Below are 15145 nucleotides of genomic sequence, written 5' to 3' on the forward strand. Positions count from 1 at the left end.
ATGTGGGGAACACACACAAAGTCCATCTGTACATCTATATTTCACCACAAGATTACAACTCATACTCCTGCCAGCACAGAAGCATGAGAGCTTCTTTCTCCATGCCACTGTCAGCCTGGATATGATCTAGCTTTTCAATTTAATGTCAACTTTTCATTTTTCTCAATCTGACAGATGAAAAATGGCATGTAACTATTGTTTGATTTGTATTTATCAGATTTCCAGTGAATCTGATCATTTTTTTTTTTGAGTTGGAGTCTCACTCTGTCGCCCAGACTGGAGTGCAGTAGCCACTCCCGGCGACCGTAGCCTTGACCCGCTGGGCTCCAGTGATCCTTCCGCCTCAGCCTTCTGAGTAGCCGGAATCACAGGCGTGTGCTACCACGCCCAGCTGATTTTTGATTTATTGTAGAGATGCGGTCTCTCCAAGTTGCCCAGGTGGGTCTCGAACCCGCGGGCTAAGGCAATCCACTCACCTCAGCCTCCCAAAGGCGCGGGATTACAGGCTGAGCCACTGAGCCCGGCTTGATCATTTTTTAAAATGTTTATTAGACACTATGTTTTCTTTTCTGAAATTAATAGAATTTAAAAATAAACGACCACAGCCTTGAAACACCAAAAGCAACAAAACTCTCCCTGGTTTAGAATTTCCTCAAATCACACCATTACAATAAATTACTTATTCTATCCCATTTAGACACGAAAAGAAACAGCAAATAAGACAGTATTCAATGGTCCCACATTTCTTTGATTCTTCAGGAAATGCTACCTGATCTACTTACTCTCTTCAGACTACAGACAGATCTGAAAACTGATCACGCTTAGAAAACAGACAACTATGACAAGTGGCATTCACCTGCTTTTATTAATTGCCATTTGCCATTCAGGCAGTCTAAGTACCTGACTTAGATGCAACTGATCTATAGAGGTATCTCAAACAACAGATGAGTAGAGAAGGACTCAAATGCATCTAAAACATGGTAGGAGTAGAAAAGTAATTCTCTAACAGCCTGAAGAGCTCTATGCCATAATTCATTATTAATTTTGGTCCTTCTCTTTAGGCAGGCAATACCCTAAAACTCAAAAAGAAAGCAAGGGCCTGCAAGGGGGAAAAGGAAGGGTGCTGAGTCTAGCAAACACTGTTAAGTGTTAGTTCACTTATTGCACTTCATTGTATCTAATCTTCATAACTAGTCTAAGTCCAAATTTACAGAAGAGGAAACTGGAGACTAAAGACATTAAGTGATTTCTCCAAGGTAACCCAGATAATAAATCATATGACTAGAACCCGGGTCTAACGCCAAAGTTCATGCACGTTCCCTCTGTTGGAACCCCCATACTATCTGACAGAGAGAAAATGACCTAAAACATTTCAGAGACTTGCTAGGTAGTGATGACTTTAAAGAAGAACTAAACAGAAATACGCCTTTAAGGTAACAAGCTCTAATATGTATGCTTTAACATACTGAAAATCAAGAATTGTACCAAAGTTGTAGAAGGCACATTAAAGTCTAAAGAAAAAGAAAATAAAAATCATTTTAATAAAATAAATAAACTGAACATTGCTTTTTAAGATACCAAATAAGATGAACTTTTAAAACTGGTTGAGAAAGATGTTTGTGGTGTAACATTCACTCCTACTTAAAAAACTGATTTTGAGATGATAAATACCTTCTTGGAGTACATCTTTGAGAGTTATCCTCTCCCTGGATATTGCTATATCCTTCACCTTGGCTTTGGCCTCCAGAAGAGTGACACTTCTCAGGTCGTTCTTCTCTATTCGCAAGGTGGGATAACCTGAGGAGCCAACAAGGCCAAACCAAGCAATATAAATACCTTATTATGGCACTGGGGTCAATGAGTTCAGTCAGAACGTCAGGATTCAAGTCATAGGAATGACTGAGTATGAGAATCATAAAAGGAAACAGGCATATGCATGATCCAGGTGGGTCACTTATGAAGGCCACATTAAACTGTAAAGACATGCCTCCTTATCCACAATACTTACCAAAGTGTTAAATGTTAAATTAAAACAAGAAATCCTAAAAATAATATACCGTTACTACTACTTCGGTTGTCTCTCAGTCAAATGAAACAAGCTTTGTCTCATGAAATTTAATTTAATCTCTCTTATGAACGGTTTTTCTCCCAAGATGTTCAACATGGTCTCATGATAAAGGAAATTTTCAAATGAAGATATGTTCCAAAAAAAAAATCTTTTCTAACAAAATACATAGTCAATTTAATTACTCTGGTATTACCACAGCCTAAATACCATTGTGAGATTCAACTTTTGTTAAATTCCCCTAATTCTCATTCATTCTTAATACAATGACAGCAAAAATAAAATTTACAGTCACAAACTAAAGTTTCCACCCCAAGAAAAAAATGTTAGAAGAAAAGGAAAATCCAGGAAGCTGGAATGGCATCTCTGACCAATTATCAGTTTTAGTAGACACTGGGAAGAAACCGCCCTAAAAAACCGAGCCTACACAACGACCTGCAGTGGCTGCCAAAAGAACTGCATGCAAAGGTTTTGGGCACCTTGACAACAGATGCAGCCTGACAACACCTGAAACCAAACCCAGCAGCCTGACTGTGCAGATACACGTGAGTATTTAGGTATGTTTACTCCTGACTAGAGTTCGTTTAGTTTCTTGGATCTGCGGTCTGTTGTGTTCTGTTACTTTGGTTTTTTTTTGGTTTTTTTTTGAGTTGGAGTTTCACTCTGTTGCCCAGACTGGAGTGCAGTGGCCGCCCCCAGCCACCGCAGCCTCGACCGGCTGGGCTCTGGAGATCCTTCCACCTCACCCTTCCAAGTAGCCGGAATTACAGGCACGCGCTACCACGCCCGGCTGATTTTTGATTTATTGTAGAGATGAGGTCTCGCTGCCCAGGCGGGTCTCGAACCCGCAGGCTCCGGCAATCCACTCACCTCAGCCTCCCAAAGGCGCGGGATTACAGGCTGAGCCACCGAGCCCAGCGTGTTCTGTTACTTTGGAAAATTCTTGGCTATTACGTCTTCAAATATTTTTTCTGCTCCTTTCTTTTTTTTATTTATAAACAAATGTATTTCTATTTACCTTTTTAAAAAGTACTTCGTTTATGGCACACATAATAAATGCATTATCAAGCAGCTTAAGGTAATATCCATAATTAAAAACAATTAAATTTTTTACTGATGGCAACTAACATTTTTACGATAAGTGTATTTCCACTGACTTTTAAAGAAAATATTTCTAACATATATAATAACTGAATTAATTATCTACCTCTTTAAGGTCCTATAACAATTAAGAACCAATTCTAATAAGCAAAGCTTGACATCTAAACGCTAAAAGCAATGATGTGCTTCTTCTGAACAGTTTAAACTACTTTCACATCTATCACTGTATTTCCTGAAAAGTATGTATTTCTTTCTTTCACTGGTGGTTATGGTCACTGCTACTATTATTTCTCTTAAAAATAGTTTAAAATGGAATGTCTCCTGCTCCCTCCTTTTTTTCTTGCTGCTGTCTTATTACCCTGAAAAATGTTCATCATCTACTTCTTCTAGTAGCATTTAACTGGTTCCTCTAGTCCTGTGTATCCCATAATCTGCAAGCAGATTCTATAGACTTGATTAGATACAGGTTAATTTCTGGAGGGCAGAGTGGGGACATAAGGACACTCCATGACTGGTACATCATGTTCTGACGTACAAAGTATCTAGGTGTCCCACTCTTAGTAACACCAAGTTTCACCCGTGGATTCAGGTGTTAACAGCCTGAAGCCTCAATGGCAAAGTTGCCCATTTCTCTTTTTGCTTAGAGTTTTAATCACTGATGACCGTTTCCTGAGTCAGTTTACCTGGAGTTGTGAGTGTGATTTTCTAATTCTGCCATTCCCTGTTTGTTAGCTGAGAACCATCACCCAGTACTATGTGGTTACCCTAAAACACAGTTCATATAAGCCAGTTGGTAGAGGAGAGTATTGTTAGAGCCTTAGTTATCCTGGTTCTCTTTCATGGGAACCAGTATAGAAAAACTACAACAGGGTATTAGGTGGAGGGTATTCTTAATCATATTTTACTAATAAATGCCAACCCAAGGAAAGAAATCAGATCTGGTGCTCTCACCTCTCCAACGATAGCTAACTTCCTATTATGATTAGAAAACAATGTAGTCTTTACTGTGGCCCATAAAATCATCAAACAAGTCATTAATATCCAAAGTCTCTGCCTTTATGTAGCTCAATGGCCTATTCCATATAACTACCTAAAACTCTCCTTCTGAGTTTCTATACATGTGACTTAGTAGCCTTTTAATAAAATCAATCTACGAAAGTTAAAAAGCTATTAAATCACTTGTATGGAAACTCAGAAGGAGAGTCTTAGGTAGTTATGTGGAATCTCCCCAAAGCAAAACAATTCTAGCAATTAAACTTGATTTTATTTTATTTTTTATTTTAAAGGCGTGGGGTACAACGTGGTCATCGCACAGGTAAAGTTCAGGTACCCTTACTGATGTTATGCCCCCCAAGCCTCCCTCCCAGCAGTGTCCCACTACTGCCAATCCCTTAGTACCCCAATTTTAAAATGTTTCATTCCCTGCTCTAGAGAGCAAAAGTTGAAGATCATACCTAATTTGGCACACTTTAGATCATATTTACATAATATGTAGCAAAAGTGCACTAACCATGCAGGACCACTAACAAAAGGCACAGACAGCTTTAGTAAACTGGCTTCAGAATTAAATTAACGCTTACTGGTAATAGGAGTTGCATTGTTGGGTGTGTCCGCTCTCAAATACTGAGTCGTCTGGGTAGATGGCTGAGACAACCCCTGGGAACTACTGCTGGCACTGATGCTGCAAACAATTTTTAAGAGAGAATTATTTGACAAGTCAGCTTCAATGAGAAATTTCCTTTTCCATACATACAAAATGCATGAAGCCATTATAACCAGCCTATTATCCTGACAGAAACCACAATTCACAATGTTCCATGCTGAAATTTGCATCTGCTTCATTACATAGAGCTCTATTTTTGTCTTTCTTTTCTATCTCCAAGTCACTAAGTGGGTTCATCTTATCAAAATTATTCAGAATATTGATACTAGTCCTCAGACACCTAAGATAACAGTCCTGAACCTCACACAAAAACCTATTAAGGAACTAAGAATCATCTCTCAAAAAAAAGGCCTAGTCCATTCAGTTAGATTGCTTTCTAGAAGAGAAGCACAATGACAAGCCTCATTTAATGGGGCCTCAAATCAAATGGCATACAGATAAGGGAATATCAAGCTTGGGAAGGAGGATCATTTTTGGTTTGAGTTCGTTTGCTGCTTCTACTTTCCCAATTCCTCCTTTTTAGAATTCATAGAACTTGGCTGTGTGTGGTGGCTCATGCCTATAATCCCAGCATTTTGGGAAGCCAAGGTAGGAGGACTGTTTGAACCTAGGAGTTCAAGACCAGCCTAGGCAACATAGTAAGACCTCGAATCTGCAAACAAAAAAAAAATCACAAAATTAGCGGGGCATGGTAGTGCATGCCTATAGCCCCAGCTACTTAAGAGGCTGAGGTGGAGGGACTGCCTGCCTGAGCCCAGGAGGGTCAGGCTGCAGTGAGCTGTGATTGTGCCACTGTACTCTATAGCCTGGGCAATAGTGTGAGACTCCCCAACTCAAAAAAATTAAAAAAAAAAAAAACTCTTTCGGGTCCTCGCTTCCAGGATGACAAAGAAAAGAAGGAACAACGGTCATGCCAAAAAGGGCCGCGGCCATGTGCAGCCCATTTGCTGCACAAACTGCGGCCAATGCATGCCCAAGGGTAAGGCTATTAAAAAGTCCGTCATTCAGCCAGGCTCGGTGGCTCAGCCTGTCATCCCGCGCCTTTGGGAGGCTGAGGTGAGTGGATGGCCTGAGCCTGCAGGTTCGAGACCCGCCTGGGCAGCGAGACCTCATCTCTGCAATCAATCAAAAAATCAGCCGGGCGTGGTAGCGCGCGCCTGTAGTTCCGGCTACTCGGAAGGTGGAGGCGGAAGGATCGCCGGAGCCCGGCAGGTCCAGGCTGCGGTGGCCGGGAGCAGCCACTGCGCTCCAGCCTGGGCGACAGAGTGAGACTCCGACTCAAAAAAAGAAGTCCGTCATTCGAAACAAGCGGAGGCGGCTGCTGCCAGGGACACCTCTGAAGCGAGTGTCGTCGCCGCCCATGTGCTTCCCAAGCTGTAAGTGAAGCTACACGACTGCGTGAGTTGTGCCATGCCCCGCAAAGCAGTGAGGGATCCGATCCACGAAGCCCGCAAGGACTGAACCCCCCACTGGAGTCAGACCCGCGGGTGCTGCCCCACGACCTCCACCCAAGCCCATGTAAGGAGCTCAGTCCTTAGGGACTGAAGAACTCTCTGGGAAAAATAAAATGGAAATTATACTTATTATAGCATGTTGAGTGTATCTGTGCCAGGCAGGGTGGGTTCTGTGTATGTTACTTCAAGTGTGAGGTGCCATATAGTGATTGAGTGGCAAGGAGAAATTATTCATGCACACTGAGCCTTAACTTTGTTACATTTATGTACTTAGCCGCCATAATTTGCACAGCTGTGTGAAAAGGGTTAGACATCAGGGAATATTGGGTTAATTCAACCCAGCCAAGTGAAAGTTGGCATCTCAAACATGAGTGAAGATTCTTGGAAAGAAGAGCAAGGAAAAACAACATCTCAGTGGGGAGCACACTGGGAAGTGACTTGGACTACAGAGTTCAGACCCCTGGTGGGGGACCTGAATGGGAAATGCATGGCTTGGATAGCCTCAAAGTATTCCAGGATTCGTAGTCACACCCTCAACTTCAGCCTGGGAACTGTCTGCTGGTAGGCCAGTTACCCAACGTACATACGTCTGAAGTGCATTTCTCTGTGGAGTAGAAATGTCCAAGACATCAGAGGCATTTCTAGAAACTTGTGGGAATCCCATAAGAGGAAGGAAAAAAGTTCTACAAAGCACAGAGAAAGGCTATGCCTTATTTTGTCTGTGACAGTGGTTAGAATTTAGAAATAAGAACATTAACTAGAGATGTATATTTATGTTTACCTGAAAAGTTTGTTTGGGAATAGATTGTTATGGACTAACTTGGCCAGCTGGGTTGTATGTTTTTCCTAATGCTAAACCTGTAGCTTGGGGATTTTGATAATATATTTTGTATTGGGGGAAAAAAAAGTAATTTATGAAACTTTTCAGATATCTCTAGTACTTGAAACACTACATTATATCATACACTTTAAATAACACAGGAGACTCAGAAGATGGTAGGCTCATGTCGTTGCTAATCCTGTGTTCAAGATGACTACACATTAATGCTTCTCAAACAAGTATTTTTGTCTTTTCATGAGTAGCAGCCTTGTCCCAGTCAGTCTTAGGCACCTTCCAGTCTCACTACCTCAGTCCTTGTAATTTTGCCACAGTGGAGAAGTGAACCACAAAAATTTAGCATGAAGAGTGAATCCAGATGGCAAGATAGGCCCTCCATGCCTCTATTAGCTGTAAGATCAACAGTGTCCAATCAGAGAGGCTCCAAATTTCCATAATATGCAAAATTTTAACTAATACTCCCTACATGGTAATTCTGTATTTTCAAAAACTGGTGATTAATAAAATATATAATAGAGCTTAGCATGGTGACAAGTGTCTGTAGTCCCAGCTACTCAGGAGGCTGAGGTGGGAGAATCACTTGAGCCCAGTGTTTGAGGCCAGCCTGGGCAACATAGCGAAATCCTATCTCCTAAAAATAAAAACAATAATGATAAAGTACTACTATAGAATCTGTAACACCTAAATATGAACTTCTATCTTACTAATTTCAAGAGCCCACACATACAGGAGAGGATCAAAAAAAAAAAGAAAAATCCAGAATTATTTTTTGGAGGATGGGCCCCTTGTGGTACAAGCTTCCCCCACTAGGAAAGTGTTCTAGAAACCCATTGGCATCAGTGTACCAGCTAATGCTGTTGTGAGAGGCTGCGTTCGGCTTCAGTTAATTTTTTTTGGAGATTCTTTCAACAATTTGCCCATTTCATGATGGGTGATTTATGAGCACACCTGCCCACACTGTGCTGTTGTGTTCAGCAGTTTTTGAGCAAAGACGGGATGAACTCCCCCCATCCCCCCCCTTCCCCATTCATCCAAGCTCTCCCTGAGTAACTTGTTTCCCTGTATGAAAAGTCATCAAAGAGAAACATTTTGTCAATGTAAAAGAGGTGGAAAAAATGGCAGAAGCACTAAAAGGCATCAAAACTGATGAGTTCAAAAACTGTTTTGAGTGGAAAAAATACCTCGATAGCTGTATTGTATCAGAGTACTTTGAAGGTGACTGAAGTTTAAACAATACACACACAAGTTTTTATAAATAAATTCCTGGTTTCTTTAGGTCATACATGTGGAAAAATGTAAATATATAACATCCAGGCAATCAACACCTGGATGTAGCCTTTTCATCACTAATAATGCAATCTACTATTTTTTGCTATTGCAAGTAAAACATTTCTGAAAAAAAATCATTGTAAAAATCAAGACAGGAATGTCCTACGACAAATACTTGAAAGAACATGCATTATACGCAAGCCATGGCTGAGCACACCATGCACCTGAAGATACGTCTGTCTAATGCCATATCCCCCCGCATGCCTTCCCCCAAGATGCCATCACTTTAGGTCATCTACTTCTTCCTGCGACACAGCAGTCAGCCCTGTTTCCCAGCTACTCTGCTGAGGATAATTTCCAACTCAAAGAGAATATAACAAGGATTCATCAGGCTATCATCTGTTCAGAGTTCTGGAAGAGTTTTTTAGGCTGGAGGTTATTCCAGAACTGATCTATGTGTGTTTACACGTATACTGAGTATGGGTGAATATAGTAAAGAGACAGAGCGCACAAACCTTGAAATCAGAGTTGTCAGCATCACCAGTTACTAGCTGTATGGCCGAGGGCAAACCATTTAATCTATCTAGAACCTCAAATTCCTTGTGAATAGAATAAGCATTAATACTATATCCTGACAAGATTGCAAACAGACCACATAAAAAATTTGTAAGTAAAGCATTTAGGACAGTGCCTGGCATGCAAAACATACCTTTATAAATGATTATTACTAGTTATTTTTATTATCATGAATATTAAGCATCCCGATCCTTAGAAAGATAGGAATTATAGGACTCTGTTTTCACTGTCCTTAGCACTACTCAAGGATCTGACTAATAATTTTGAAGTCCAAAATTCAATAATGGGTAGAGAAGCAATACCATCCTCTAAAAGGAAGAAATAAAGGATGTCAGTTTATTTACCGGTAGAATGGGTAAATATCTCGCAGGATTTTTGTGAAGCTCAAATCGCACGATACATGTGAAAGCACTACTTTACTATTACCTGCAGCCAGCATCATGGACAGGTAAATAATCACAGACTCCATTTCTCCCCCATTATAACTGGACAGTAGGTGGCACTCTTGCATCACTTTAGAATTTTAAAAAGCTTGTAAGCACACAAAGGTGTTATATGTACAGCCATGTGAATTTTTTTCTTCCTTCAACAGATATTAAGTGGGTCTCTACAGTAAGTAAAGCACTATGCCAAGTGGCCAGAACAAAATTTCTTTGGAACCCAAGACTTACTGCTAAGAGAAGCAAGGCACAGTCAGGGACCTACACCTAACATCTGTAAAGTCAATGCCTACATAGCTGTATCACAGTGGTAAAGAGTAAGAAAATGTATATTTGATAACACAGTAACTTAATACAAGTCTAGGTATCTCATTTGACTTTCATAAGCAAGTCAGATTAGTTATGGAGATATTACACTGCTTTAGAAAGAAGTTAGAACACTGTCAAAGATAATTTCCTTCAAAGCACTTATTATAATTCGTACTTTTTAAATTTTTTTGTACAATTCTATTTATTTATTTATTCATTCATTCAACAAATACTTATTAAGTGTCCACTACATGCCAGGCACTGTGCTGGGTTCTGGGAATAAAGCAGTGAACATAACAAAGATTCTTATCCTTGTGAAGCCTACATTCCATCACTACTAGCATACTGCAACTTTCTGAAAACAAAAATCATAGAAATGGCACTTACTTCATGTAGGGCTGAGTTTTAAGAGCTTACAGTATTAAAATCTCACAAGATGCCTACTAGATGTGTATCTCCACATTACAAAGGAGGGAGAAACTGACTATATAACTTATTCTACCTAGGCCATAAAACTCGTAGAGTAAGTAGAATAGCCAGACTTCGAGCAAAGACGGTCTGGCCCCCAAGTTCATGCTCTTAACCACTAGGCTATGCTCTAGAAACAAATGATAAGGTAAGCTGCTTAAACTCGGGCAATGCCTGGAGACTTCTGCCTGAAACTACAGAGAACTGGAATACCCAGCTGTGAATGGTAACTGATTGCTTCAGCAGGCAGAGGCATGTGCCCGTGAAGCTGGGAAGTCCCTGTACAACTCTGGCCTGCCTGGGCTCACAGCCCACACATCCTCAAAAACAAGCGTTCAAGGAGAAGCCCTGCTCTTCGGTGACCCCTCTCCTTGTGTCCTTGCTCAAACCCCTAACAGAAAGTTCCTTCGGTTGCCTCCCAATGCTGTCTGTCCCTCCGTAAGATCTAAATCCAACTTCAACATTACCATGTACACAAAACACATTCTGAAACACATCACCCACGTCCTTCTCTTCGCATTCTTACTCCTTTTCTCTTCTTTCTCTACTCAGGAAAAGAGAGTAAAACAGTGGGGACAAAGAGTGCTTGGGGGCAAGGACTGAGTCCAGCCAGCCCCTCGCCCCTCATATTCTCGTTTATGATGACTCATTGTATGTACGAGACTGTGTTAAGACTAGAATTCAGCACTGAATCCCAAATGGAAAGAGCTTACATTCTGTAAGACGGGATAAGACAACTACACAAAAAATTATAGAAGAAAAAAGTACAATAATTGCTACCGAGAGAGAGAGAGAGAGAGAGAGAGAGAGAGAGAGAGAGACAGAGAGAGAGAGAGAGGCACAGAGGCAAAAAGGGATGACTGGGAGGCTTGGAAAAGACTTCATGAAAGAGATGTCAGTGGATCTGGAATCTGAACAGTAGACCAAGTTTCTACCAGCGGAAAATTCAGGGATCTCTGTAGGCAAAAGGAAAGCATGAACACACGCCCTGAAGGGCAAAAGGGAGGAGTCATTAGGCTAGAGCACAAGTCAAAATATCTAAGAAGGGGACAGTTTGGGGGCTACACCTCCACAAAAAGGAGGCGCTGAAAGCCGAGCCACGAATCAGGGAATGTCTTCGGTCAGAAGCTGGGGTTACTGAGGAGGGAAGCAAGAATTGCGAGCTGTGAAAACAAGTCTGTCTGCCATTCCGTCTTTACCTCTCACACTGTCCTGACTACAACACCCTCCTCGTCACCGCTGACTCATCGGGCTGGGCCAAGCACCTTTCGTATTCCCACTCTATGCTATGCCTATCACCATAATCACATTTACGTGCTTTTTATAATCATGGGTTACCGTGAAAGATTAAATCCTTGACATCATGAAGCATATCATTAATTTTTGTGGTCCCAGCACTTAGTGTAATATCTAACCCAACGTATCTCAAATCGACTGTATATCAGAATCATCCAGGAAGCTTTTTTCTGAGTAGGAGTCTCATTCTGTCACCCAGACTGAAGTGCGGTGCCACGCTCACGGTCACCGCAGCCTCCATCCACTGAGCTTAGGTGATCCTTCCTTCCGCCTCAGCCTCCCAAGTAGCTAGAAATACAGGTGTGCACTACCATGCCTGGCTAATTTTCTGATTTATCGTAGAGACAAGGCCTTGCCAAGTTGCCCGGGCTGGTTGCAAATCCCTGGACTCAGGGAATCCTCTCACCTCTGCCTCCCAAAGTACTGAGATGATAGGTGTGAGCCACCACACCTGGTCTCCCAGGAAGCTTTAAAAATACCGATGCCCAAACACTATTCCAATCCAATTAGACTAGAATCTGTAAAAGGTGGATCCAAGTACTGGTATGTTTTAAAAGCTTCCCCATGACTCTAATGGGTAACCAGGTAGAGAAACAGTCGTTTCTAAACTATTGCTAACTAAATTTAAATCCTAGCAGGTGCTCAATAAATGCTTATATATGTCTGTATGTATCAGTGAATGTTTACTGGACGGGTGGGAGGATGGGTGGGTGAAGACAATGAAGGGAGGATCTAGAAGGCAGACGCGGGGCTATTTAAAAAGGCAAAACATTTCCATTTCTTCCCCAACCACCCACAATTTCTGACTTCACTAAGTTCTGAAAACTGAAATCAGAGATGCACAAGCAGTGATGAGGTCATCTCATTTTCCCTCTGGCTTGGGCTTGGTCGGCCTCCCTCCTTCCCGGCACCAGCGGGCATGGATGGGTGTGTATGGGCTCTCACATGTAAACAAACAACTGCTTTTTTTTCCCTTTCCCAAAACAGATACATTACCTGTCATCCAGTTCAATCCTTTTCATACTATGAAGGTGCAAAACAGCGAGTATTATTGCTACGAGAAAAATCACTGCACAACAGACCCCCACACTGATATAGAACACGCGCGTTGACGTGGTTGGCGCTGCGTGGACAGGATCATCTGGAATAAAAATGAGAAGCACACTTAGCTCTTTAAGCAAGAATGACCAGTGCTTTGTGATCCAATGCACAACTGGCATTCTTTTCACAAAGTCTTCCATTTCATGTGCCATTTATTTGATAAGATCAATTACTAGTGGCATGTTGGTGTGTAGGTTCACATGATTTTTTTGATGTTCTTGTCGTAGTTTTTTTTTAGAGGTTTTAAATAAAACTTTTGGGTAATAAGTATGACAGTGCTACACATAAAATATACTATAGCAGTGCTGTCCAACAGAACTTCCCGCAGTGATGAAAATGTTCTCTAGAGTACTCAGTACTCAGTACACAGTACTCAGTACTCAGTACACAGTAGCCCCTGGCCACCTGTGGCCGTTAAGCACTGAAATGTAGCCAGTACAACTACTAGCTACTGCAATGTAGTTAGTGCCATTCATTTCCTTTTAATTAATTTAAGCTTAAAGATCAAAAGCCAAGCATGGCGAGTTCCCATACTGGACAGTAGGCAGATCTATAGATTCTTCATATTTCCTCAGCAGCGAATCCTGGATTCGAGGGATCAGATATCTTTTTGTTGCCAAGGACCACTGACTCACAGGAGAAGGAATGAGCAACAGAGGGACCCACCAGTTTAAGAAAACAATAAACGTTTACTCTTTTGTGCTTTTGAGAGTAAAAGAATTTTGCTTATCTGTTTTTAGATTCTACTCATTAGATAAAATGACACTCAGTTTTATATTATTTTAAAGAAAGAGAAACAAGGCCGGGCTTGGTGGCTCAGCCTGTAATCCGAGCACTATGGGAGGCCGAAGCTAGTGAATTGCCTGAGACCATGGATTCGAGACCCACCCAGGCAACTTGGAGAGATCTCATCTCTACAATAAATCAAAAAAAATTAGCTGGGCATGGCAGCACGTGCCTGTACTTCCGGCTACTTGGAAGGCTGAGGCGGAAGAATTGCCGGACCCAGCAGGTCGAGGCTGCGGTAGCCGGGAGCGGGCCACTGCCCTCCAGCCTGGGTGACAGAGTGAGACTCCAACTCAAAAAAAAACAGAGAGAAGCAAAAAGAAATCTTCAGCAACAGGGAAATAACCCAATGACACAGAGAGACACACACAGAGGTAAACTGAGAAGAAACACACGGAGACACAGATACACATGACAGAAGCAGATAGAGGTCAAGACACACAAACAGAAGCAGGACTGGTGTGGTGAGATCCATGCCAGATGGGATGAGTATATACATTGTCATCCTACCAAATGAAACCTGAGGAATTTGGGGTTTATCCTAAATAAGACAGGGAATCACTGCACGATTCAAGCAAAGAAATGACACGATTCAAACAAAACATTAACTGCATGCTGTGTGAAGAACACTGTGTAGGGAAGCAGGAACAGAAAGCAGGGAACAAGTGAGAAGCTTCCTAAAGTAGTCCCGAAGGAGACAGCAGTGGCTTGGACAAGAGGGCCACAGTGAAGATGAAAAATAAATGGGTTTGGAGGCAGAGTCAACAGAACTTGCTAATGGATTATACTAAGGTAGAAAGAAATTTGGCTTAAGGGACTCCAGATACGGTACCATTACAAAGATAAAAATAAGCAGATCGTGGGATGTGGGAACCAAGAGTTTTGTTTTGTCAAAGTTAACTTGGGAGTACCTAGTCAACATCCACGTAGAGACATTAAAATGACAGTGAGATATACAAGTTTGGAGCTCTGGGGATAGGTCAGGACAAAACATAAAAGTTACAGCTTTCAAAACATGGAAATAAGACATAAGATTTAAACTCTGGGTCAACAAACAATACACCAGAACAGATTAATACAAAGAGATGAAAAGGCTTCTAGGGCAGCAAGACTTGGCTGTAGCTTGCACGAAGGCATGACTTTCCTGAAGAATTACTGCCACAGGAGGGCTGTACAGGCTCAGGAGGATGGAAAAGAAAGTCCCCGAGCAAGTGTTGGCAATGGCATCCAAACACTTCCAGAGCAGGGCAGAAGCTGCTGCAGTGCCGGGCAGATCCCTGCAGATGTGCCCTGCTCAGATGCCTCCGAATTCCAGGCTTGCGAGTGCACTGCCCCCATTTGTTCACACTGACACTTCACCTGCCACCCACAGGTCACCCTTCAGCTCTCAGACGAGATGTCACTTTCCTTAGAAAGCCATCCTCAGGTTCCCAAAATCCCCTGTGTCCACCTTAACATAGCTTGTGACACTGAGTTGTTATCATGGCCTATGGTCTTGTCCATCCCTCCACTACATTGTAAGCCCTGAGAGCAAGGCCTATTGGCTCACAGTTTAGTCCCCAGCCTCAGCCATACCACCTGGCACATTACAGACTCTCAATAAGTGCTGGATGAATGAATGGATAAACAGAAAGAGAGGGAAGGAGAAAAGCAAGAAAGAGATGCCAAGAATATGCAATATTAGCCGGGTTTGGTGGCTCAGCCTGTAATCCCACGCCCTGGGAGGCTGAGGTGAGTGGATTGCCTGAGCCCGCGGGTTCGAGAACCGCCTGGGCAACT

The 15145-nt window shown here is 42.0% G+C and overlaps 1 protein-coding gene across 3 annotated transcripts in view; it reads right to left on the bottom strand.

Annotated features, from left to right (window-relative positions):
• Window positions 1-15145, bottom strand: part of RYK (receptor-like tyrosine kinase) — a 62805-nt gene that overhangs the window by 29403 nt on the left and 18257 nt on the right. Inside the window, exons 5-8 of one of the 3 annotated variants that reach the window (XM_021712001.1) lie at window positions 12476-12620; window positions 4743-4847; window positions 2484-2488; window positions 1672-1797 (exon numbers count right to left, since the gene is read on the bottom strand). In XM_021712001.1, coding sequence (XP_021567676.1) covers window positions 1672-1797; window positions 2484-2488; window positions 4743-4847; window positions 12476-12620 — 381 coding nt within the window. Of the gene's footprint in view, window positions 1-1671; window positions 1807-2483; window positions 2489-4742; window positions 4848-12475; window positions 12621-15145 lie in introns of all 3 variants that reach the window. The other 2 variants (XM_008057406.1, XM_021712000.1) reach the window with 2 other exon arrangements.

The sequence above is a fragment of the Carlito syrichta genome, unplaced genomic scaffold (assembly GCF_000164805.1).
Source record: "Carlito syrichta isolate Samal-C Ts95f unplaced genomic scaffold, Tarsius_syrichta-2.0.1 Scaffold303001, whole genome shotgun sequence".
NCBI classification, from domain to species: domain Eukaryota; kingdom Metazoa; phylum Chordata; class Mammalia; order Primates; family Tarsiidae; genus Carlito; species Carlito syrichta.